The 24,745-nt window shown below is 42.4% G+C and overlaps 1 protein-coding gene and 1 pseudogene across 1 annotated transcript in view; both read right to left on the minus strand.

Moving 5' to 3' along the window:
• Window positions 1–10,344: 10,344 nt before the first annotated feature.
• On the minus strand, window positions 10,345–10,995 carry LOC128735837 (cytosolic Fe-S cluster assembly factor NUBP2 homolog; annotated as a pseudogene).
• Window positions 10,996–16,564: 5,569 nt separating this feature from the next.
• LOC128736966 (ubiquitin-like modifier-activating enzyme ATG7) overlaps window positions 16,565–24,745 on the minus strand; it is a 63,590-nt gene continuing 55,409 nt past the window's right edge. Inside the window, exons 11-12 of the mRNA XM_053831487.1 lie at window positions 16,879–16,995; window positions 16,565–16,819 (exon numbers count right to left, since the gene is read on the minus strand). Coding sequence (XP_053687462.1) covers window positions 16,790–16,819; window positions 16,879–16,995 — 147 coding nt within the window. The 3' untranslated portion in view covers window positions 16,565–16,789. The remainder of the gene's footprint in view (window positions 16,820–16,878; window positions 16,996–24,745) is intronic.

Raw genomic sequence — 24,745 nt, forward strand, 5'->3', positions numbered from 1 at the left:
GAGTTAGGCTGGACTCTATTAGGCGTTGGCAGGCGGAATGGGATCGCACCGACCATGGTAGATGGACCCATAGGCTGATCCAGAACATATCGTCCTGGATCGGCAGAGGTCATGGTGAGGTAAACTTTTTCCTTACCCAGTTTCTGTCGGGTCATGGATGCTTCAAGAAGTATCTACATACACGCGGGCGGGTAGATTCACCCTTTTGCCCCGTTTGCACGGTAGCCGAGGAAACGGCGGAGCATGTGATTTTTCACTGCCCGCGGTTTACGTCCACTCGGCGGGTGATGCTTGCGGTCGTTTGGGAAGACACCAACGCCGACAACATTGTGCAGAGAATGTGCGCTGAGCAGCGCGCATGGGGTGCCGTCGATAGGGCGGCAACGGCGGTGATAACGGAGTTACAACGGCTAGAACGGTTGCAACGACAGGGCCTGACATAGCTTGCTAGGGTCAGTAATGGGCTGATTGGGCAGCCCAGGCCCTAGGTGAAGGGTAGTGGCGGTATGCAAGGGCAAGGGTGTTGTGTGAACCCACACACGCAACGGACAAGTCGGAGTACTTCGGCACGTCCTCCCTCCTGAAGTAAAACCTAACGGTAGTTCCGGGAGGTGTTCAGGAACGGGCAGCAGGATAGTTTTTAGTAGGTAGGCGCATGTTGGCACCATGTGAATCCTATTCGGCACCGCGAAGGTGCTGTCTATGAAGATTTTCTCCCTGCATAAACAATACAAAAAAAAAGCTTGATGAGGTTCGAGACATCTTATGGGACTCTAAGGTTGAAATTGCGTGTTTCACTGAATCTTGGCTTAATTCGAAGATAAGCGATCGCAGCATCGGTGTTACAGGCTATCGCGTTGTGAGAAATGATAGAACATATAAGCGTGGTGGAGGTATCGCTGCCCAAGCAGCACTTGTAACATCTTCCATGTGGCTATTGGGTCTTGTTTAAATTGCAAAAAACTTCACCGGTTACAGTATTGAAACACGCAACAAATAAGCAATTTCATGTTATTAATATGTTGGATTCAGGTTATCCAATACTTATACTGGCTGTCACAAATATATTAGTCTATATCTACACACTGAAAAAACTCAGCAAAATTTGCCGAGATTTGGACAGCCGAGCGTTCGGTAAAAATTTCAGTTTTGCAAATCGACGTTTACGGATCTTTACTAACGTTTGGCATCATAAAAATTTTTACCGAACGCTCGGCTGTCCAAATGTCGGCAAAATTTTGCTGACTTCGGCACTTTTTTTTAAGTGTGTAGTAACATGAAACTTCATAGCAACATCGTGTTATTATAATGCCATTGCTAAACAATACTGTCACATGATGTTGCATCATGTTGATTACGGCATATTGCTAAATAAAATGTAACTAAACAAATACAACCAATGTAACATCATATTCCGCCATATTTTTATGAAAAAATATTTTTCAACGAAGGAATGTTTTTATTTTAAAGATAATTACACGAACATTCATCAGGAATCCATGGCATTTACTAAAATATTATTTGATTACAGTATCTAGTTCGATTTTACACCGCATTTTTCCATCGTAAACGAATTCTTAATCTGGCTGGGTTAATTCTTTAAACTTGAAAATTAATAAATTAATAACTTTCACGAGGCGCATCAAATAATACAAAGCAAAATTATATTTTGCACGATAAATTTTGAATGGCATGGAGATTAGCTCATAATAGGCCCAAAAAACTAAAGTCGCATTAAGAATATTAATGTAAATAATTTTCGTCTTGGAGCCCAGAGAGGAAATCCCGGTTCCCGCTAAACATAATTCGTGATGAAGTTGCTCATAATTGTTTGGTTTTTGTGCAAGGAAAAAAGAGAAGAAAGTATTTTTGTTTTTGTTTTCACGCAAGTTTTGACAACGCGGCATAGGATTTCGTGGGAGTGCGAACAGGCTTAAAATCTCTTTTAGTATCGTAGTCGCGAATGGATAGATAACGCGCATTGATGTTCCATAAAACATCTGTGTAACAATTGGTTGCATATAGGCTCCACCTCTTGCGCTTTTTCAATCACATAACAGTTCGATAAAGGTAACTGATGCGAACTTTTACCATATTTGAATGTTTCAATTATAGTTGCGTAACCCTTCATGCAACAAATGGTGCTGCTTGGGTGTTTACTACAGGGAGTATTTAACCTGTTCTAAAGTTTTTGGCATAACGCTTGCAGAAGATGCAACGGATAAAACTGAATGTCTGGCATTGGAGTTTCAAGTGGCGGGTCGGAAAATTCTACTGATAGTTATCTACAATCCTCCGGAAAACGACTGCTCGTCTTTCCTGGAGGAAAAGTTGTCTAATCTTGCTGTACGCTACGACAATATCTTTCTGGTGGGAGATTTCAACACTAACATGCTTCAGCCTAGTAGCAAACGTGCGTTTTTCAAATCGGTGCTCAGTACCTTTTCTTTGACATCCGTTAGTGAAGAACCAACATTTTTCTATGATGGAGGATGTTCGCAGCTCGATCTTTTCCTAACCACTAGAAACGAGAAGGTTTTGCGTTTCGGACAAGTCAGCTTTCCTGCACTGTCGCAGCACGATTTAATTTTTGCGTCATTGGACTTTGACATCTCACCACCCTCCAGCCTGTGTTTTTACCGAGACTACGTCCACTTCGATTCTTATGTCCTGGAAAACGAAATTTTGCCTATCCCCTGGAACCGGTTCTATGCGATGGAAAACCCGAGCGATTGCCTGGATTTTTTCAATGCGCATATCAAAAGAGTACATGAAACATGCATCCCTCTTCGTGTCAGTACCAGTCGCCGTAGGAACAACCCTTGGTTTTCTGATAGCGTTCGTCAGAGCTTGCTCGAGCGTGACTTGGCGTACAAGGACTGGTTGCAAGCTCCAACACATTTGAAGGACGTGAAGCGGCAGCAATACAAAGCGCTGAGGAATCGTGCCAACACGAAAATCGCGCAAGCCAAACAGCAGTATCTGCATCGTTTTCTAGACAGCAGAGCTTCATCGAAAACCGTATGGCAGCGAGTGAAGAGTCTTGGAGTTGGCAAGGATAAACAGCATAGTCCCTGCGAGTTCGATCCAGATGAAGTGAATCGTACCTTCTTAGCTAACTTCACGAACAGTACTCACCGCAGGCCAACACCAGAGAGTTCAGCACCAGCATCGTTGCACAGTTTCTCCGTTCAGAAAGTACATTACTGGGAAGTCGTGAACGCTATCTGGGACATTAAGTCTAACGCCGTTGGGATGGACGATTTACCAATTAATTTTGTGAAGATCATCTTACCGTTAGTTGTGCAGCACATTACATATTTATTTAATATGTTTATCGAACGGTCCACCTTTCCTGACTCCTGGAAACACGCGAAAGTTATTCCGCTGAAGAAAAAAGCGCACCTGAACGATATCACTAATCTAAGACCAATAAGCATCCTCTGCGCGTTGTCAAAAGTGTTTGAGAAGCTTCTCAAGCAGCAAATGACATCTTACATGGAAGACAGTGGCTTACTGACGGACTACCAGGCTGGTTTCCGCAAAGGACAGAGCATCAAAACCGCAGTTCTAAGAGTATACGATGATCTAGGAGCCATTGTTGATAAGAAAGGTGCTGGTATACTGTTGATGCTCGATTTTTCGAAGGCCTTCGATACCATCCCGCACAGCAAACTACTAGCCAAGCTATATACGCAATTCAACTTCTCTTCTATTGCCGTGAGTCTGATAGAATCGTACCTGTGTGAAAGAAGACAGACTGTGTTTTGTGGTGGTTGCTGCTCCCGTAGTGTGGAAGTACCATCTGGAGTACCTCAAGGCTCAGTACTCGGCCCTCTACTATTCTGCTGTCATATCAATGATTTACCGACTGTGTTGAAGCACTGCTCTATTCAGATTTACGCCGATGATGTACAACTCTACGTCGGCGGACGTGGTCCCTGTGCACATGAGTTAGTCAGAATGATGAATGATGATCTCGAACGTGTTGCGGATTGGTCACGACGGAATAAACTCTTTGTCAATCCTGCTAAGAGCAAAGCACTATTCATCACAAGCAGACGTCGCAGAGCTGGAAGTATCGTTTCTCCAGTGCCTGGACTTCTTCTTCTCGATGGTCAGAGTATCCCGTGGTCAGAAAGCGCCAGCAACCTGGGATTTATTTTTCAATGCGATCTGCAGTGGAATGGCTTGATAACACAACAATGTGGTAAAATCTATGCTAGCCTCCGAACGCTTTACTGTTGTACTTCCTCTGCATCAACTGCCGTTAAGCTGACGCTTTTTAAATCTTTGATCCTGCCGCATTTTCTATTTGGCGATGTCCTCCTCATCCGGCCCAGCGCAAGCTCCTTCGATCGATTACGTGTGGCACTAAACTGCTGTGTGAGATACGTGTATGGACTGAGCCGCTTCGATCACGTGAGCTACCTGCAACAGAGCCTCATTGGATGTCCGATAAAAAACTTCTACGCTCATAGATCGTGCGTCTTTCTGTGGAATCTGCTAAAAACTCAGGCCCCCAGTATTCTTCATCAGAAACTGATCCAAACTCGTGGACGCCGATTGCAAAACCTTGTGGTACCTGCCAACAACACTGCATGTTACGCTGCTTCACTGTTCGTTCGAGGTGTGGTAAGCTGGAACTCGCTACCGCCCGAAGTAAAACGTTCATCGTCGGAGGCAATGTTCAAGAGAGGCTGCATAAATTTTTGGAACCGTATAAACTAAAATATGATAAAACAATGTAATTATCGTGAATTAGTGTTAATTAGTTAATTAAATTATTATAATGATGTACCTTTTATTAGAACCGGAAGTAGCAATTTTAAAAAGATATTAATCTTACGCTACTGGACAATAGACAAGTAAACAAGTAAACAAGATACGTCGATAATGTAGACAAAATGACATTTCGATTAATCCTCTAACGGGTAAGACCGTCTGTAGACGGCCTTCGCTTTTGGAGCTCCAGAGCCGCATACGAAATTTGTTTTTAATTGGCATTATACAAAATGTATTCAGAACAGATTTCTTGACATTTTGATACTAAAATCATAGCATTCTGACCATGCACTCAAAAGTTATCATCTTTCAAAAAAAAAAATTTCGAAAAATTCCGAAAATAATTAATACGCGAATATTCCCTTTTTTACTTTTGAAGGAAAAGGACATCTAGAACAAAATGATTGACCTAAAAAGTTTTTCTATGAGTAAATTTTACGCATTATTTTAATTTTGAAATATATTTGAATTGAAAAAATATCTGGGCAGAGCGTTAGACATGAAAAAAGAAAAAGAGAAATTGGAGTTTTTCTTATCTGGCGCTCCTCCAGATAATTATTTTTGCATGAAAATCAGAACTTATGGTTTTTTTGTGTGTACTTTCATGATTTAATAGTCATTAGCTTGATCGCATCGTTTTTACGATGTTGCCCGTTAGAGGGTTAAGTCTCAAACAAACACTAATAATGTTTATTGAATGCTTGTGGCGTAGCATTTTAATAACCCGCTATTTCGCCTTTTTAGCATTATGTGAGTTCTACGGAAGTATATACAGCAAAATAAGCTTTTATTCATAGTTCTGTATGCTTATACAATGTTGTCAAAGGACTAGTGTTTAGTAAAGAAACTGACTAAAGAAAAGACACTGGAGCTCAGTCACTCACGGCCTCCTGTCATCGTTAAACCTGATTTGCTCAACGATGATTGTTGTGCGTGACTCTGTTCAAAGTTGCTAGGAAAAGTTCGAACAATATTTTTTCGAGTTCAACATTTAGGCGATTTTATGAACTGTACGATACAAATTTGATTGCCTGGTGTTATCGTTAGGCAGCACGGATCGATTTCGTGATGATACGATGATATTTGTTGCCGTTTGCTTACAATCATTATTTTCAGTCGCGTTCATCGACTGATACTCCGCAAGTTTTCGAGCAAAAGATTCAGAAGGTTTCATCGAGATTCATGCGCACTTGGTTTCGACGAACTGAAAATGAGTTACCTGTCACTTCTTTAGTAAGATTCTTTAGTGTTTAGTGCTTACTGGTTACTTGGGTGAGCGGGTACAGTCAAAAAAGCAAAACCACAACCACACACAACTGTGAGTGCCGTCTGCCGTGCCAATGTGCCATATCTGTCGGCATCAAATGACCGAAAGAAAATAGCGTAGATCTCCTAGTGGTGTGGCTTCTGCTTCTTCCTATCGCGTTTTGCGGCCTTTCCACTGGTTTTCGGTGGCATGAAGACGATGCTTCATATTAGCTTGCTCTGCAGAAACTGGTAACTCTTGCTTGAGGTAGCACCGGTTTTGTTCAAACAATGAACGGTTTCGTAGTTCCGCCTTTTTTCGTATTTGTAATTCTCTTTCCTACGCCGATCCGCCTTTTTTACAAATTGCTGCCATTTGCTTTGGTATATAACCAGAGGTAAGCCGGTGAACGGCACCATTTGGGTTACAAATAATAATTCCTTGACATCAGGGAATTAGCACGGGTTGGCATTAAGGGGAGTGGAACTAATAGAGAGGGGGACCATAACCCCGAAAAAAAGTGGGAAGGGGTTCGTAACAGGGGAAAGGCCATAACTTCGAAATGCCCGGATGGTTATTCATCAAACTTGGCACAATTGTTCCTTGGCATAAGAGAATCAGCACTGGGGAAAGGCATAACTCCGAAACGCTTTGACCGTTCTTTATCAAACCTGGCACACATGTCCCTTAGCATCAGGGAGTCAGCACAGGGGGTTGACAAAGGGGGATAGGATTAATAGAGAGGGAGAGACGATAACTCCGAAACGCCTTGACTGTTCTTTATCAACCTTTCATACATCCCAGTAAACCATTTGCACTGACGAACTGACATGACACATAGAAGAAAATCCTTTAAAAACCATCGTCCTACACATTTTGCTTGCACACTAGCACCCTCTGTTATGCATGTCGCGGAGTAGCTTGCATTTGCACGGTTTTATGCTGTAGGGTTTTTACATTTGTATGGTTTTATACTGAAATCTCGAAGCAACACTCGCGCGCCGCGGTGTGGTCATGTTGCGAAACATGCTTTTTTGAAAAATGAGTGGTTTTTGATTGGACGATGGAATTTACGCGAGTGTCTCGTCTGTTTGTCTGTGCCATTTGGTTTGTATATCTCGATTGCATCTGAGAAATACGGCAGCATATCTGAACGAAAAAGTTATATTTCACGCCAGATAAGAACATATATGTACCAAAGTGGAGGCAATATGCGTACGAAAATTTTGACAATTATTTGTGATTCTATCTTGCATTTTACACAGCGGTTTTTATAACACGCGATTTGATAATCCTGAATATATGATTAAGATATAACTAAATATTGCAATAAAGTGGTACAGGCTTTATAATTTACAGTCATGAGTTCTATATGACGCTACGCACGACTGTAAAATAACTTATCCAGCTTTCCACGAGCGATAATGGCGGATATTGAGCACAAGTGGGCACAATCTTTTGACATTCATTGGAGGAGCGTCGTGTTCGCCCTGACGGAGTTACTATGGAAACATCCATGATTGTTTGTTGTGCGAGTGTAACAATGTAAACATTGTTCAATTTTGCAGATCGCAAGGTCGCATGTATCCCTACGAGGTGTTTTATTTGCAAGGTAAGGTTTTGTTCGTCAGGCTCAAAAAGATATAATAATTTGGACTACACTTTCAGAACCTTGTCCAGACTACGTGAAGGGAACAGTGGAAACGGTAATGAAAATCCATCGTAGTGAGAAACCGGGAGACATTCTTGCGTTCCTGACGGGGCAGGAAGAAGTGTTAAAAGCACTCGATCTTTTGCGTGAGCATAAGGAGGCTAGTGGGAAGGATGACTTGACAATATTTCCCATGTACGGAACGCTATCCAACACGGATCAGTTGAAAGTTTTTTTCAACGCCCCTAAGGGAGTTCGGAAAGTTATTTTAGCTACAAACATAGCGGAGACATCAGTGACAATTCCAGGAATTGTTTATGGTAAGCCGGCTTGTAACTTAACTGCTTGCTTGAAACTGTAAAGAAATTCTAATGTCAACTACTTTCAGTTATTGATAGCGGATTTGTAAAGTTGAACTGGTATTCAGCCGAGAGCACCACTAACAGTTTGGTAATAGTACCGACTAGCAAAGCAGCCGCGGAACAGCGAGCAGGCCGAGCCGGAAGGATTCGCAGCGGAAAAGTCTACCGTCTCTATACCGAAGAAGAGTGGGAATTGATAACATCTTGCGGTTCACGTTTCCTTCACCACCACCGGCTAAGAATCTGCTGGCTTCACTGGAGACTTTGTTCGCTCTGGATGCACTCGACTCCGATGGAAACTTAACGTCCCCGATTGGTTATTTCCTAGCAGAAATGCCTATAAATCCGATGTTGGCTAAAATGCTGTACAACGCCGGCGAGATGGGATGCTCAGAGGAAATTCTTATTATAGCCATGCTGCAAGTTCAATCAGTTTTCTCAAAACCACTGAGCGGCCAGGCGTCCATACGAGCCCGTATTGCGAAACGTAATTTTGAAGTTTCTGAGGGAGATCTGATCACACTTTTGAATGTGTACACAGCCTTTGTTGCAAATGATCGCACGAAAGAATTCTGTGGACGAAATTTTTTGATTTATCGTAATTTGAAACGCGCACATGAAATCCAAACACAACTTTGCAGCATGCTGGAACGAGAATTAAACATACCACTGCTTTCTTGTGGTGACAATGTGGAAACTATATGCCGCTGCATTGTGTTGGGATTTTTTCCATACGCTGCTTATTTGCATCATTCTGGGGTTTACAAAACGGTACGAGGTGACACAGAGCTTTCGATTCATCCACTTTCGGCATTGTATACCGTAGAACAGCCACAATGGGTTGTATTTTGTGAACTTTTGCATACTACCAAATTGTTTATAAAGGTACCGTTATTAAACAAGAGTGGCTCACAGAACTGGCACCTCACTATTACCATAAAGTTACGGTCGTAAGAGATATTTTCTAAGCCTTAATATACTTGGAGTTTTAAAGCCAAATAATTTCTTGTATTTTAATTTAACCGTTATGTGTGCAACAGGGTACCCGGGTACCTTTTCAGTTTTAAAATAGTTATAACTCATTCAGTTTAAAACATACGTCATTGAAATTTTGCGACATCGTAAAACTCGTTGATCTTAAGTAATTGAGGTATTTTTGGTGCATATCCATAAAGGGGATTAGCCATGAGAGGCACTTGAATTTTTTTATTACGTAGGAGGGCGACAAGGGTACCCGGGTACCCGTGATTTGCTATGTTCATAACTTTGGCTATCTTGAACCGATTTGGATGAAACCAGTGGCATTTGATTCGTACATTTATCTAGTTTTGATTAGATAAAGCATTTGGCCATCAAATGACATGTAGTTCCCGGGAATTGGTAATTCCGGAGCAACGTCCGGTAAAACGTGGGACGCCGTTTGTTTTGAAAGAATATCAGCTTTCGGCAAAGCTATTAGCTTTGAACTTGACATTGTGGACTCTTTTTTCATCTAATTATATAAATTGGTGACTAGATTGCATTGGCCATTCCAGAATTGGGTTACTGTACGGTTACAGATGGCCAGTTGGGTGCCTAATCCAATATTAGAATTGGTTTAGCGGATCTATTAGACATTTTGAACCGATATGGCCAGTTTAGTACTGATTAATAATTTCGGAACTGGTTCCAAATGTATAACGGATGGTTCTACGTTTTAAACTGTTCTGAAAATGCATTATCTTGAATTCTGCGGTATCATCTGTGACCCCGTAGAAACCATTTTCGAAATAACCAATCAAAATATCTCGAAATGTAAAAAATATCACCTACCGAACTAATTCCAAGAGCTTTGATACTCATATTGCCTGGTTTTACCTCCAATCCTAGACTGGCCACCCATGACCCCACAGGAACCTACTCCGGAATGGCCAACCTGATTCATCTCATTATATGAAATAGTTCATTGTATGAATTTTTGGATTTTTTATATCCGCATGACTAATTTTCCTGCAATACAATCAGTTCTCTACCTCACAGCGGACACTCTGCCGGAATTCCCGATTTTCGGGCCCCGTATGTCTTTTAATGGCCAAATGGCCAAGTAATTCAAAACTAGATTAATTAACGAATCAAATGACCCCTATTTCATAAAAATCGGTTTAAAATTGTTGATGTTATAACAATATCAATTTTGGGTACCCGGGTACCCTTGTCGCCCTGCTAAAGGTGTTTTTTTTGTCGCACACATAACGGTTAATGACCAGTTTGGATCGTGGAAGTTTCGAACGTAAAAATTTATTTCAAATTAAGCTTAAGTTTTATTGCTTTTCCACTGTTAAAACCTTAACAATATCTCTCAGCACTTGTGACGTGGTACAATCTGGTAGTTCATTCACACATGCCTTTCCCGTACACCCCAATCCACCAACACGTGGATCGATCGGTAACGTCCCCAAGTGGGGCACTTTTGCCAGTTCTGCCAACGCTAATCCACCTCCCGAAGAGAATATATTCGTACATTCGGCACAATTGGGACACACAAAGCCGCTCATATTCTCTACAATCCCAATGATCGGTATCCCAGTTTCTTACAGAAAGTTACCTCCTTTCGGACGTCTTCCAAGGCCATTTCCTGAGGCGTTGTCACAATCTGCGTTTACTCCCTTCAAGTTTTCCATGACGGTGATGTGTTCGTCCGAAAACCCCGGAGGAGTATCGATAATGAGATAATCCAACTCATCCCAAGCGACGTCCTCTAAAAACTGTTTGATCATTGCAGTCTTCTTGGGTCCTCGCCAAATAACAGCTTCGGTTCGGCTCTTCAATAGAAAACCAATCGACATAACGGCCAGTTTCTTTTCGGCACTGGTATCAACTGGTACCCATCCTTCTTCGCATTGGTGAACATCGTGATCCTCTAGTCCTAGCAAGAATGGAACGCTGGGACCGCACAGATCAATGTCTAATAAGCCAACCAAAACGAAAGTGTTGATTAAAAAACATTATTATATTTTGCCAATTCAAATGACTCACCTTTTAACCGGATTCCGATAAGGTTAACGCGATCTGCAAAAATAAACAATGTTTACATTGTTACACTCGAACAACAAACAATCATGAATGTATCCATAGTAACTCCGTCAGGGCGAACTCGACGCTCCTCCAATGAATGTCAAAAGATTGTGCCCACTTGTGCTCAATATCCGCCATTATCGCTCGTGGAAAGCTGGATTGTTCACTTTGTTTTGACATACTCTAATCTATCTATACCTATAAAGAAGGATTTCTGTCTGTCTGTCTGTCTGTCCGTATGTTCCTTATAGAATCGAAAACTACTGAACCAATCGGCATGAAAATATGCATGTGGGGTTTTTGGGGCCAGGAAAGGTTTTAGTGATGGTTAGAAACCCCTCCCCCCACTAAGAGGAGGGGCTCCCATACAAATGAAACTCAAATTTCTGCATAACTCGAAAGCTAATCAAGCAAATAGAACAAAATTTGGCATGTGGGTGTTTTCGGTGACAAGAATTTATTCTATGGTAAATTGAGACCCCTCCCCTCTTTATAAGAGGAATTATAACTCCTCTCCTCTTTAAAAGGGGGGGCTTCCATGCAAATTTCCTCATAACTCGAGAACTAATCAAGCAAATGGAACCAAATTTGGCATGTGAAGGTTTTCGAGGGCAAGAATATTTTCTATAGTAAATTAGGACCCCTCCCCACTTTAAGAGGGGGGGCTACTGTACCAAAGAAACACAATTTTCCTCATAACTCGAGAAGTAATTAAGCAAATGGAACCAAATTTGGCATGTGGGTGTTTTTGGAGACAAAATTTTTTTCTATGATGAATTGGGACCCCTCCCCGTTTTAGGAGGGGGGGGATCCTATACACATGAAATACAAATTTCCTCATAACTGAAGAACTAATCAAGCAAATGGAACAAAATTTGGCATGTGAAAGTTTTCGAGGGCAAGAATATTTTCTATGGTGAATAAAGACCCCTCCCCACTTTAAGAGGGGGGGCTCCTATACAAACGAAACACAAATTTCCTCAAAACTCGAGAACTAATCAAGCAAATGGAACCAAAATTGGCACGTGGGTGTTTTTGGAGACAAAAATTTTTTCTATGATGAATTGGGACCCCTCCCCACTTTAGGAGGGGGCTCCTATACAAATGAAATTCAAATTTCCTCATAACTCGAGAACTAATCAAGCAAATAGAACCAAATTTGGCATGTGGAGGTTTCTGGAGGCAAAAATATTTTCTATGGTGAATTAGGACCCCTCCCAACTTTAAGAGGGGGTGCTTCTACACAAATGAAATACAAATTTCCTCATAATTCGAGAACTAATCAAGCAAATGAAACCATATTTGGCATGTGGGTGTTTTTGGAGGCAACCATTCTTTCTATGATGAATTAGGACCCCTTACCTTTTTAAGAGGGGGGCTCTCATACAAACGAAATACAAATTTCCTCATAACTCTAGAACTAATCAAGCAAATGGAACCAAATTTATCATGCGGGTGTTTTTGTAGGCAAGAATATTTTCTATGGTATATTTTCTATGGATTTCCCCACTTTAAGAGGGGGGGTGGGGCTCCTATACAAATGAAAAACATTTTCCTCATAACTCGAGAACTAATCAAGCGAATGGAACCAAATTTGACATGTAAGTGGTTTTGGACGCAAGATTTTTTTCTATGGTGAATTGAGACCCCTCTCTTTTTTAGAAAGTGAGTTATGGCCCATCTCCCCTTTAAGAGGGTGGGCTTCCATACAAATGACATGCAAATTTCCTCTTATCTCGACTCGAGAACTAATCAATCAAATGGAACCAAATTTGGCATGTGGGAGTTTTAGATGGCAGAAATTTTTTCTATGGTGAATTACGACCCCTTCCCCTTTTAAGAGGGGAGCTCCAATGCAAATGAAATTCAAATTTCCTTATAACTTGAGAACAAATCAAGCAAATGGAACCAAATTTGGCATGTGGGAGATTTTGGAGTCTTGAATTTATTTTACGATAGTTAGAGACCTCTCACCCCTGTGGTAGGGGGATATGGACTCTCATACAAATAAAACAGAAATTTTTGCGAAACTCGAAAACTAATCAAACTCGAGACTCTTCCATAAAATATTAGTCAATACAAGACCACAAAAACTATCTATAGTAACACTAGATCATTCAGGACGAGACGGTCGCGAGTATTGCCGGTGACCTGCCGTCGGAAGCGCCGCCCACTGGGGGGCTTACAAAACTCGAGATTGTGACAAAGATCATCCGAGATTCATGATTTATGTACAACACAGGTTAATTTGTGGCAATACGAAGTTTGTCGGGTCAGCTAGTCATTATATAAGTCCAATGTAAAATTGACATGAAAACGATTTAATGTGAACTTTCTATTACGATCTTGTGTTATCTGGGATGTTCCTTGATATAAGGGAATCAGAACTGAAGGGGTTGATAAAAGAGGGGTTCAAAACAGTGTGGAGTTGATCTGAGAACACCTGTTTTTCCCATAGTCAACTTTTTGTGACATGTTCCAGAGCGGGCTCGGCCAATAATTTGTGCATACTTGCTCCTGGTGGTGAAACTAAAAACATTGTTTACGAACAAGTTTTGTCTTGAAGTGAGATGAAAGGAATAAGAAGTTTTTTGTATCCATGGAAGAAACGTTGTTGCACCTTCTACTTTTTTTGAAAAGTACAATAACAAATCATAAATAACAAATAACAAGTAACAATAACAACAAATAACAAATAGGATTAATATATTTGTTTCTCGTAAAGAGAGTTGGGAGTAGGGCTGTCGGTATTGGGTGCTTTTGGTGAAAACCGGTATTTCGGTATTAGCGTAGAAAATACCGGTAGTACCGGTAAAATACCGGTATTGGCAGATTATTCGGAATCAATAGAAATGTTAATGTTTTTCAGTAAATGTCTTTGTTTTTAAACTTTTACTTCAGTATTGTTGCTTTGCAAAGTAGTATTAAGGGAGAAATAATACGCTTAGCGATTTATTTCTTTTGGAAGAATAAATTTCGTTGCCAACGCTTCTAAAGTTCTAACAATTGAACAAACTTCCGCTTTCATCGAAGTCTGACGAACGGCTTTAGCGCATCAGGAATTTTCCTATCATTTTTTTAAATTTATAGTAGGAAAGCCTGCTTTTAACTATTTTCAAAAATCCCCGTATTGCAGCTTCCAGCATAATTAATGCACTGGTCTTTTACAGTCTCTTCACGAATTTTTCCTTTATCCCCAATCCGAAGCCCTTGCATAGTATCATTCTCTTCATCATTTTGCACAGTTCCCTTTTCTTCTCTGCTTTTAATCCCACTGTTCGTAGATAGTGGCTTGGAGATTCCATCTACTTGTTTAATATATCACAATACATATATCAAGACTTGAAAATTATTCCAAATCCTTTCCTGGTAGATCCTTTGATACCAAGAATACTCAAAAAGCGCGAAGGCTCCTATATTTTAATAACAGCCCGGCATCATCGAAACAAATAAATGAAGCTGACTTTCTTGTACCTTCGCCTCATACATGAAGTCATTCGTTTCATTTGTTGAACAGAATGTTTTAAGCAAACTTTAGCTGAAGTTAGTGACTGTATTAAATGACGACGACTGGCAGTCAGGCACGATTTATCGATGTTGAGTAAGTTCAAAATTGCTGGTCTTCTAGTGAATATTTGAATTATTAACATTTTACCATGACAACCGGTTTTAAAGTTTCATTTGTATTCTTCTATATACAAATGAAACTATGATGAGCCTGAACGGGTGTGAAAAATTTTGACGTCGAATTTTTCGTTCATTATTAAAACTTAACATTTCCCTAACGGTTATTGTGCAGTGTAAAGTAATCATCGCAATTCATGCGAGTGCGATCTTTCGAGTTACATTTTCTGGCTCTCGAAGTACAGTTTAGAGTGATGCTTTGAGTGGATATTGATTACCCCCACTGAATCGAGATTCGTCGTTTTATCCATAGTATTCCGGAAATATTTAAGGACATGGCCGATTCAAATGACATCGATTGGCAATGTATTTAACCTGAGCACCAGATTTGAAATCGGGTGAGGACGTTCCTTATATTTATTTATTCTTTATATACTCTACTGTGAAATCAAAGGGCAATGTAAGTTTGGAGTCTTCTATTTTCCCGGAGGGGAGAGTTTTCGATTCTTCGGACATCTTGTTTGGAAGATTCTTGATTCAGTTATTCTTCGACAATTTTTAAGTGACGGTGACGGCGAATTTTGTACAGTTATGCACAGTTAATTTTTATATATTCCAAAATAATTATCTACTTTTGGGTTGCTGGTGTATTTTATATATTTGCAGTGAGCGAAATAAGGCGCTATAACCTTGGCCAATAGCAGCCGGGCTTTTGGTCTAAATGCCATAAGTTCATCCCCGAGGGTCCGGAGTATCACTTAACCTTTATTAGCAAAGATACTCCTAACGAAACAAATTTACAGTTAATCAGAAACGGTTGGTACGAGACGTCCCCGTTTCTTCTTCCCCTGTGGATTTTGAAATGCATCTATGTATGAATAACTTATTCACACAAGATTTATTTCTTATAATCGTCTTTGCGGCAATGCTTCACAGTTGGCCTGGCCGATTAAACTTTTGCAATATATCTCTGATATTTTGCAAATGTTAATACAGACAAGAAAATAATTTGAAATATTTCTATAATTAGAAATAATTTAAAATTATTTCCAGGAATCCTTTATTGTGGCTGTGTTGGTATTAATAAGAATAAGAATATTCTTCTATATACAAATGAAACTATAAAACCGGTCGTCATGGTGAAGTGAAAATCGTTTCATGGTGCCTGGTTCAAGCCAGTTTTGAAACGAATCGGCATTGCTACAGTTGAAACTGAATTTTCATTACTTCATTGTTGAGTGACTATTGTATTTACTATTGTAAACGACGGGCCCTGATTTTGTTTCCTAAATTCGTTAAGCGAGAGCTTCGAATAATTTGGTGGCTTGTAAATATCAAGTCAAGTTGTTCAAAACTAAATTGAAATGTGACGTCTGGCTTATACAATGTAACATTTGCATGAAACATACAGCAAAGATGCTGTACTGTGCCTTAAACAGGTTCAAGAACTATAATTATTTGACCCACAGTTTCACCCTATTCATTGCTAGTAGTCAAAGAAACTCGCCAGCATTAACACGAATTTGTTGTTCTATGAGTTTTACAATCTTTTATCAAGCTTAGTTCTTCTTTGAATAAGAAAACTAAAAAAAACTAGGGTATTAGAAAATACCGGTTTTTTGCCTTTCCAAAACCGGTATTTCGGTATCCAAAAACTGGCCGGTATTACCGGTTTCGGTACTACCGGTTAGACAGCCCTAGTTGGGAGCTAATCGTGAATATAGTGAATCACAGAATGTTACATTGCGAATTACGACTGCGAGCCAATAGCAATGTTATTTCTTGTCAATACACAGCAAATAAGATAAAGGTTCCAACTAGTTGATTTTATCGATACATCGTTTATTTCCTATTTATAAGTGGTGAACTAGGCGCAGGCTGAAAGTCTCTGAAGTAATATATCTAATCTAATCCACTACATATTTATAAATATTATGCACAATCAAGATAGCTAAGAATAATATCTTTTCATCGCCCTGCTGAAAGTTTATTTACAAAGCAACTAAATTATTGAATCGACTAATTGAGAACCTGGCTCCAGCTTGACATGAAACATGCGAATATTCTCTATTCATCGTCGGTTAGAAAATCTATATCCTATAAAGAGAGGAGATGATTATTATTAAAATATATTCATAAATATAAATTCTACGTACTTCTGTCGCATTATCGGTCAATTTTGAAACTCCAGATATATCTTCAAGAATTGTGGAAGAGTTAAGGACACTCATTACAAAAGCATTTCCATCCTGGTCATATTTTGACATTATATGCTGAAATAAATAGGCGATCACTAGATTTTGACATGACATGGTTCGATTATAATTTTTTTTTTGCATATTTCAGGCCTAAAAGTCATTTGATGTATCCCATGAAGGTGACCTTCACAATTCTTGCACTTGATAGATTTCACGTCAACTCGACCAGAGGCTGGCATGACCCTTTCAAAATTTGATGAAACTTTAAAGGGTGTTGATTATTCAGCGAAAATAAAATTCCCTGACTTTTCCAGGTTTTTTCAGGTATATTTCAAAAAAATCCAGAAGCAAAATATCTCGTTAATTTCTCTTTTTAAAGTGTTCATTTGGCTTAATTGATTGTTTACTCTTAAATTATTATTTTCTAATGAGTTCGTTTTTCCTTTTTATCTCTTTATCCGAAATTTATGTGTGAAAAATTAAAACTAATTCGAACTTAACTAACGCACATCGAAATTAAAGAATTGAGCTAAATAAAAATTGCAAGATGTCTTTTCGGAAAAATGAAAATAGTCTGACCAAACTCGTGACTTTAGTCATGACCTTGAAATGCGGTCAGGCATATATTAATATTTTTTTGAAACGATGATTCTACAATTGATGAAGGGACGGTAAAAAAGTAATGAAGAAGGATTTTTTTCCGGGAATGAAGGGGAAGGGTGGAACGGAAGGGGGGGGGGGGGGGGGGGGGGGTAATAGGTAGCTATGCTTAACAAGTTTTCGTTGTGACTCCTATCTTTTGTCCAATGCTGGAAGGTGCATGGGTCGAACCAAGCTGTAATCAGAGATTATAACCGGATTTGAACCCACAACACCTGCCAGGGCGTGTCGCTCACTGGTACCCGTGTACCTTTGAGCCACAGAGGCGCTGGACAAAAGAAGTCTGCACAACCCCCCCTTATTAACCATAGCGACATGGATTGGTCTATTTTTAGACACAAATTGTGCCTCTTCCTCCATCTACTGTAGAAATCACCGACCGAGAAGTTTTAATCTAACGTGTTTTTACTTTCAGGACGACGACACTATGCAGGCCCTTACTACTTGCAAGGTACTGCGTGTGACGCTGTTCGTCCGAAAGCGTGTTAGTCCGCGTTTCTTCGGAGAAAGGCTCCGTTCCAATGACCTTGAAATGCGGTCAGACATATATTAATATTTTTTTTAAAACGATGATTCTACAATTGATGAAGGGACGGTAAGGGAAAGTAATGAAGAAGGATTTTTCTCCGGGAATGAAGGGGAACGGTGGAACGGAAGGGGGGGGGGGTGATAGGTAGCTATGCTTAACAAGTTGTCGTTGTGACTCCTATCTTTTGTCCAATGCTGGAAGGTGCATGGGCTGGTACACGGGTACCAGTGAGCGACACGCCCTGGCAGGTGTTGTGGGTTCAAATCCGGTTATAATCTCTGATTACAGCTTGGTTCGACCCATGCACCTTCCAGCATTGGACAAAAGATAGGAGTCACAACGACAACTTGTTAAGCATAGCTACCTATTACCCCCCCCCCCCCCCTTCCGGTCCACCCTTCCGCTTCATTCCCGGAAAAAAATCCTTCTTCATTACTTTCCCTTACCGTCCCTTCATCAATTGTAGAATCATCGTTTCAAAAAAATATGAAAATAGTCTGCTGGTTTATCCAACTGCCAAAAGGTGGTGGGATAAGCCGTTTTGTCTGTTTGATCACATGTAATGAATAGGTATAAATCCGTTTCAAACATTTAACTATGCAAAATCTATACCTATAAAAAGGATTTCTGTCTGTCTGTCTGTCTGCCCGTATGTTCCTTATAGAATCGAAAACTACTGAACCGATCGGAGTGAAAATTTGCATGTAGAGGTTTTTGGGGCTAGGGAAGGTTCTCTCGATGGCAAAAGACCCCTCCCCCCACTAAGAAGGTGGCTCCCATACAAATCTATACCTATAAGAATGGGTTTCTGTCTGCTCTATGTTTCTTATAGAATCGAAAACTACTGAACCGATCGGAGTGAAAATTTGCATGTTGGGGTTTTTGGTGCCAGGGAAGGTTCTTATGATGGTTAAAGATCCCTTCCCCCACTAAGAGGGGGGGCTCCCATGCAAATCTATTCCCATTAAAAAGTGATTTCTGTCTGTCTGCCCGAATGTTCCTTATAGAATCGAAAACTACTGAACCGATCGGCGTGAAAATTTGCGTATAGGGGTTTTTGGGGCCAGGGAAGGTTCTTATGATGGTTAGAGACTCCTCCTCCCACAAAGAGGGGCGGCTCCCATACAAGAGACAAGAATTTTTTCTATGGTGAATTAGGACCCCTCCCCACTTTAGGAGGGGGGCTCCCATTCAAATGAAATACAGATTTCCTCATAACTCCAGAACTAATCAAGCAAATGGAACCAAATTTAGCATGTGGGTGTTTTTGTAGGCAATTTTTTTCTATGGTGAATTGAGTCCCCTCCCCTCTTTAAGAGGGGAATAATGACCTCTCTCCCTTTTAAGAGGGGGGGCTCCCATACAAATGATATACAAATTTTCTCATAACTCGAAAACTAATCAAGAAAATGGAACCAAATTTGACATGTGGAGATTTTTGGAGGTAGGAATTTTCATATCATATTTGCGATGAACGTGCTTTGGCTTTAATGTTATTTGTAACCAATGGGCCTTTTAAAGGCCACATACGAGTTAAAGTAAGATTATTGAAACTAATCAAGCTAACCCTCTAACGGGCAACACCGTAAAAACGATGCGATCAAGCTAATGACTATTTTATCATGAAAGTATACACCAAAAAACCTTAAGTTCTGATTTTCATGCAAAAATAATTATCTGGAGGATCGCCAGGTAAGAAAAGGTCCAATTTCTCTTTTTTCTTTTTCATGTCTAACGCTCTGCCCAGATATTTTTTCAATTCAGATATATTACAAAATTAAAATAATGCATGAAATTTACTCATAGAAAAACTTTTTAAGTCAATCAATTTGTTCTAGATGTCCTTTTTCTACAAAAGTAAAAAAGGGAAAATTCGCGCATTAATTGTTTTCGGAATTTTTCGGAATTTTTGTTTTTGAAAGATGATAACTTTTGAATGCATGGTCAGAATGTTATGATATTAGTATCAAAATGTCAAGAAATCTGTACAAAACACATTTTCGATATTGCCAATTAAAAACAAATTTCGTACGCGGCTCTAGAGCTCTAAAAGCGAAGGCCGTCTACAGACGGTCTTACCCGTTAGAGGGCTAATATTCAATACAATAATCGGTCATTCATTATCCATTCCAACCTTTATGATGCACACAAGTGATTTTTAAAAGAAATCTCAATGTCTGAAAGGTGGCAGGCGTTGTACTCATGAAATCCCGTCCAAGTATTTTCATAGCCACCGTTGCATTCAATGAAGAATCGAATCTGAATCGCTCTTTTCTTCTAAACATTCACTTACACAATGGCACTCACAGATTCTTATAAACATACATATGCCAGAAATACAGTTTACATTAGTCTTTTTTTTTAACGAGTAGGGAAATCTGCTATCAGACGCCTGAGAAGACAACTCAGGGAGTGGGGTTTGGTATCCCGACCCCCCTACTGGGGCGTGAGGATCAAGACCCACTAAAACCCTACTCGAGTCTCCAGCCTCAATCCCCCCTGGCACCACCTTATCGGTATTACTTCAGGGAGGGGCTATTGTGCTTAACGCACACTCTTAGATAACCACTGGACTATGGTAGTTAGGCTGTTTGTTCGCCGTTGATCGGCTTTCCAGCGGTTTTGTAGCTCAAGTACGATCTGGGTAGCAGCCGCGTTGACCGCTCCCCAGACGTCCGAGCTAGAACACATCCTTTGGACTAAGTTATCCGGAGTAGTGTCCTGTCCGCTCACTACCATCATGTTGCTTCTCACGCCCTCGAAGCGAGGGCATATGAAGAAAGCATGTTCTGCAGTTTCCTCAACGTCCACGCATTCGGGACACGCGGGGGACTCCGCATGCCCAAACTTGTGCAGATACTGTCTAAAACAACCATGCCCTGACAGAATTTGTGTCAGGTGGAAGTTTACTTCGCCGTGGCGCCTGTTGACTCACTCGGATAGTTCCGGGATAAGTCGATGTGTCCACCGGCCTTTTGTGGAATTAGACCATGCCCGCTGCCATGTGGTCATAGAGGCCGACCTTGTGGTACTCCGTATGCCTCTAGTTCCACGTTGGTTGAAGCACTCTACGTCCTCGCTGATGATGATACCAATAGGCATCATACCCGCTAAGACGCAGATTGCGTCATGTGAAACTGTGCGATACGCACTCGCCACTCTTAAGCACATGAGACGATAGGTGCTTTCCAGCTTGGCTAGATAACTTTTGGTACCTAACGCCGATGACCACACCGGCCCGCCATACCTGAGTATGGACTGGACCACGTTAGCTAATAGCCTTCGCTTGCTGCCATATACCGCAGAGCTATTAGACATCATACGAGACAATGCCGAAATAGCTGTGGAAGCCTTCTTGCAGGCATAGTCGACGTGGCTCCCGAACTTGAGTTTGCGTCGACCATGACTCCTAGGAGTTTTAAGGACCGCGTTGACGAAATAGTGCAGTCCCCGACGCTGATATTTGCTTGCTGCACCGACTTGCGGTTGTTCACCACGATAACCTCCGTTTTATGATGCGCTAGCTCCAGTTTCCTGGATCGCATTCAATCTTCAACACTGCTTATAGAGTGGGCAGCCATCAACTCTACCTCTCTGATAGATTCACCATAGACTTCCAGGGTAATGTCATCCGCAAAGCCGACAATCACCACCCCTACCGGGAACTTTAGCTTCAACACCTCGTCATACATGACGTTCCCCAACACCGGGCCCAGTATGGAACCTTGCGGAACCCCTGCGGTGATTGGAACGCACTTCTGACCCTTCTCCGTGTTGTAGCATAGCACACGATTCTGGAAATAATTTTCCAGGATCCTGTACAGCGACACCGGCACTTGGACGTTCCGAAGCGAGTTGGCTATGGAGTCCCAGCTAGCGCTATTAAACGCATTTCTCACGACGAGCGTGACAACTGCGCAATAGTGAATACCTGTCCTCTTGTGCTGGATCGCCACCTCGGCTGTCTTAGTGACAGACAAGATGGCATCCACCGTAGATTTGCCTTTTCGGAAGCCGAATTGGTTCCTTGACAGACCGTTTGTACCCTCAGTGTACTGTACGAGTCTGTTAAGGATAACCCTTTCCAGCACCTTGCCGGCAGTATCGAGCTGACAGATCGGCCTATATGACGAGGGGACACCCAGAGGTTTTCCCGGCTTCGGCAATAGGACCAGATTCTGTCGCTTCCATCTGTCCGGGAAGTTGCCAGCTTCCAGGCATCTATTCATTACTGCCTCGAATAATTCGGGAGCCTCCAGAATAGCCGCTTTAATGGCCATATTCGGGATTCCGTCTGGTCCCGGTGCCTTGCTCACCTTTAGGGATTTAGCGATCTCAATAAGTTCCTCGTTCGTAACCGTTACTTCCTCCCCGACCTCCAAACCGTCGTCGCCCACGTTACTTTGGATGTTCGGCACGGAGACCGACCATCCTACGCTATGGTCTGAGATACTGGAACGTCGGCCGTGGAACGACTCAGCGGCCTGAGGCCAGGGCCTTGGCTAGTGGCACGGAAAGAGGCCCTCAATGATCCGCTCCAGCATCTCTGGCGATCGCTCTGCGGGCGCCATCACGCCCTTGGCCTTTGCCATAACGATCCTGTAGGCATCACCCCACGGGTTCGCATTGGCACTGGCACATAACCTTTCAAAGCAGGCTCGCTTGCTAGCTATTACCCACTGTTAAGCGATGCGCGTGCAGCAACTAGTGCTACTCGACATTCTGCTCTGCCCTGGTCCGAACGAGCTCTTTGCATAATTCTCCTTGCACGAAATCAGGCTCCGCGGAGTTCCGCAATTTCATCTGTCCACCAGTAAACCGGTGACCTACCATGCCTACGTCGGCTTTTCCTAGGCATGGTGGCGTCACACGCTCGCGACAGCACCTCAACCAAATGATCAGCGTTCGGATCGGGCATATCGCGATCACCGCACTCTCTTCGGATCGCTTCCACAAATACTTCAGGATCGAAGTATGATGTCTTCCACCCACGGGTAGTTGGAGTGTTGGCTCTACCCGCCGCCTGCCGCCTCGTTATCTGACCAACACCATAGCGGACCGCCTGATGGTCACTGTGAGTGTAGCCATTGTCTACCCTCCAGTCTCCTATCAGACCAGGACTGCCGAATGTCACGTCGATAATAGACTCTGCACCATTCCTACTGAAGGTACTTGTGGTGCCGACGTTGGCCAGGTCTACGTTGAGCTTTGCCAAAGCCTCAAGCAGAATCCGACCCCTATGGTTCGTGCGACGACTTCCCCACTCAACCGCCCAAGCGTTAAAGTCGCCCGCCACAACCACCGGCCTTAGACTAGTCAGCGCAACTGATACTCGGTCTACCATCCGCGTAAACTGCTCGATCGTCCAACTCGGCGGGGCATAACAGTTGCAGTAGAGCACTCCACCCACTTTGACAACCGCAAACCCTCGTCTGCATTTGACACAACCTCTTGAACCGGGAACCTGCTTGTCGTCCATATAGATGGCAATGTCCGTCAACGACTCAGTAACTACTTGGTATAACAGCTGCGGGGCCGCATGGCAGTGGTTCAAGTTTAGTTGCGTTACCTGCACTACGCCCGTGTTTTAGTCGCCGGCGCGCCTGCCGGGCACTTTGAGCCTCCTGTTGTGTGCTTAGCGTCCCGTTGGCCTGTACATATCAGGCACTTGGGCGGCGCCGAACAGTCCCTCGCTATATGGCCCGCACCGCCACATCTTCTACACAGGTGGCTTCTGTCAGGCCCCTTACAGGCCGGTTAAGGCCCTAACCCAGCGAGGTTAAGGTGCCGAACAAAGTCGCATTCGACTTTGCGCGACGCCGCATAGCCACTAAGATGGGAGCGGGAACTCTTATCCCTACCTCCACGCGGTACCGGCCGGGACGCAACTGGGTCTAGGGTCGACCAAATACCAGTCTTTGGTTGCACCCTCAGTTGTGTGCTAACAGGGAAAGGGGGGCACGTTGTGCTTGTGGGTAGCGTGGCGCAGTGGTGTAAAGAGGCGAGCAGAGCTCAACTCCTATAAGCCAGCTGCGGGCGCCGTAGTGCTTGCGGGTAGCGTTGCGCAGTGGTGTAAAGAAGCGAGCGGGGCTCAATTCCTATAAGCCAGCTGCGGACGCCGTAACGTCCTGTTAGAGCTCAGGACTTTAAGCAAAAAAGCCGGGTCAGGAGTGCCATGGGCACATTAGGATCGGTTCCAGGAAGATCCTAATTACGGTGTACTGGACGGGCGGGAATAAACGTTTGGATTTGGCGCTACAGGGCTGACGGCTGTGCTATTCTACTACCTTATGTAAGGAAGGGTGGTACCTTCCTGAAACGGCGAGTAGGCTAATGGTACAGCTGCCTTCCGTCCCGTTAAAACCGTGGCTGGTCTCTAGGTACGTTCAAAGCTCGTCACTCACGTCAAAGTGCGGTGGTGTAGGCTCAGATGATACATTCCTGACTAACGCTGATCGGATGCTAACATCCCTGCCCCCATGAAGGGTAGGGGGGAGTGTCCCTAGCCATGGCCTCCCTGCTTGCATAGATCACCATGGGATCGTTAAGGCGACTACACAATTACGAGTGGAGATAGCGGCCTAGAGTTGGGACCCTTTCGAATGGACAAATTTCTAAATTTGAATTTAAAAGAGG

This window comes from Sabethes cyaneus, chromosome 2, assembly GCF_943734655.1.
Source record: "Sabethes cyaneus chromosome 2, idSabCyanKW18_F2, whole genome shotgun sequence".
In the NCBI taxonomy this organism is placed as follows: Eukaryota; Metazoa; Arthropoda; class Insecta; order Diptera; family Culicidae; genus Sabethes; species Sabethes cyaneus.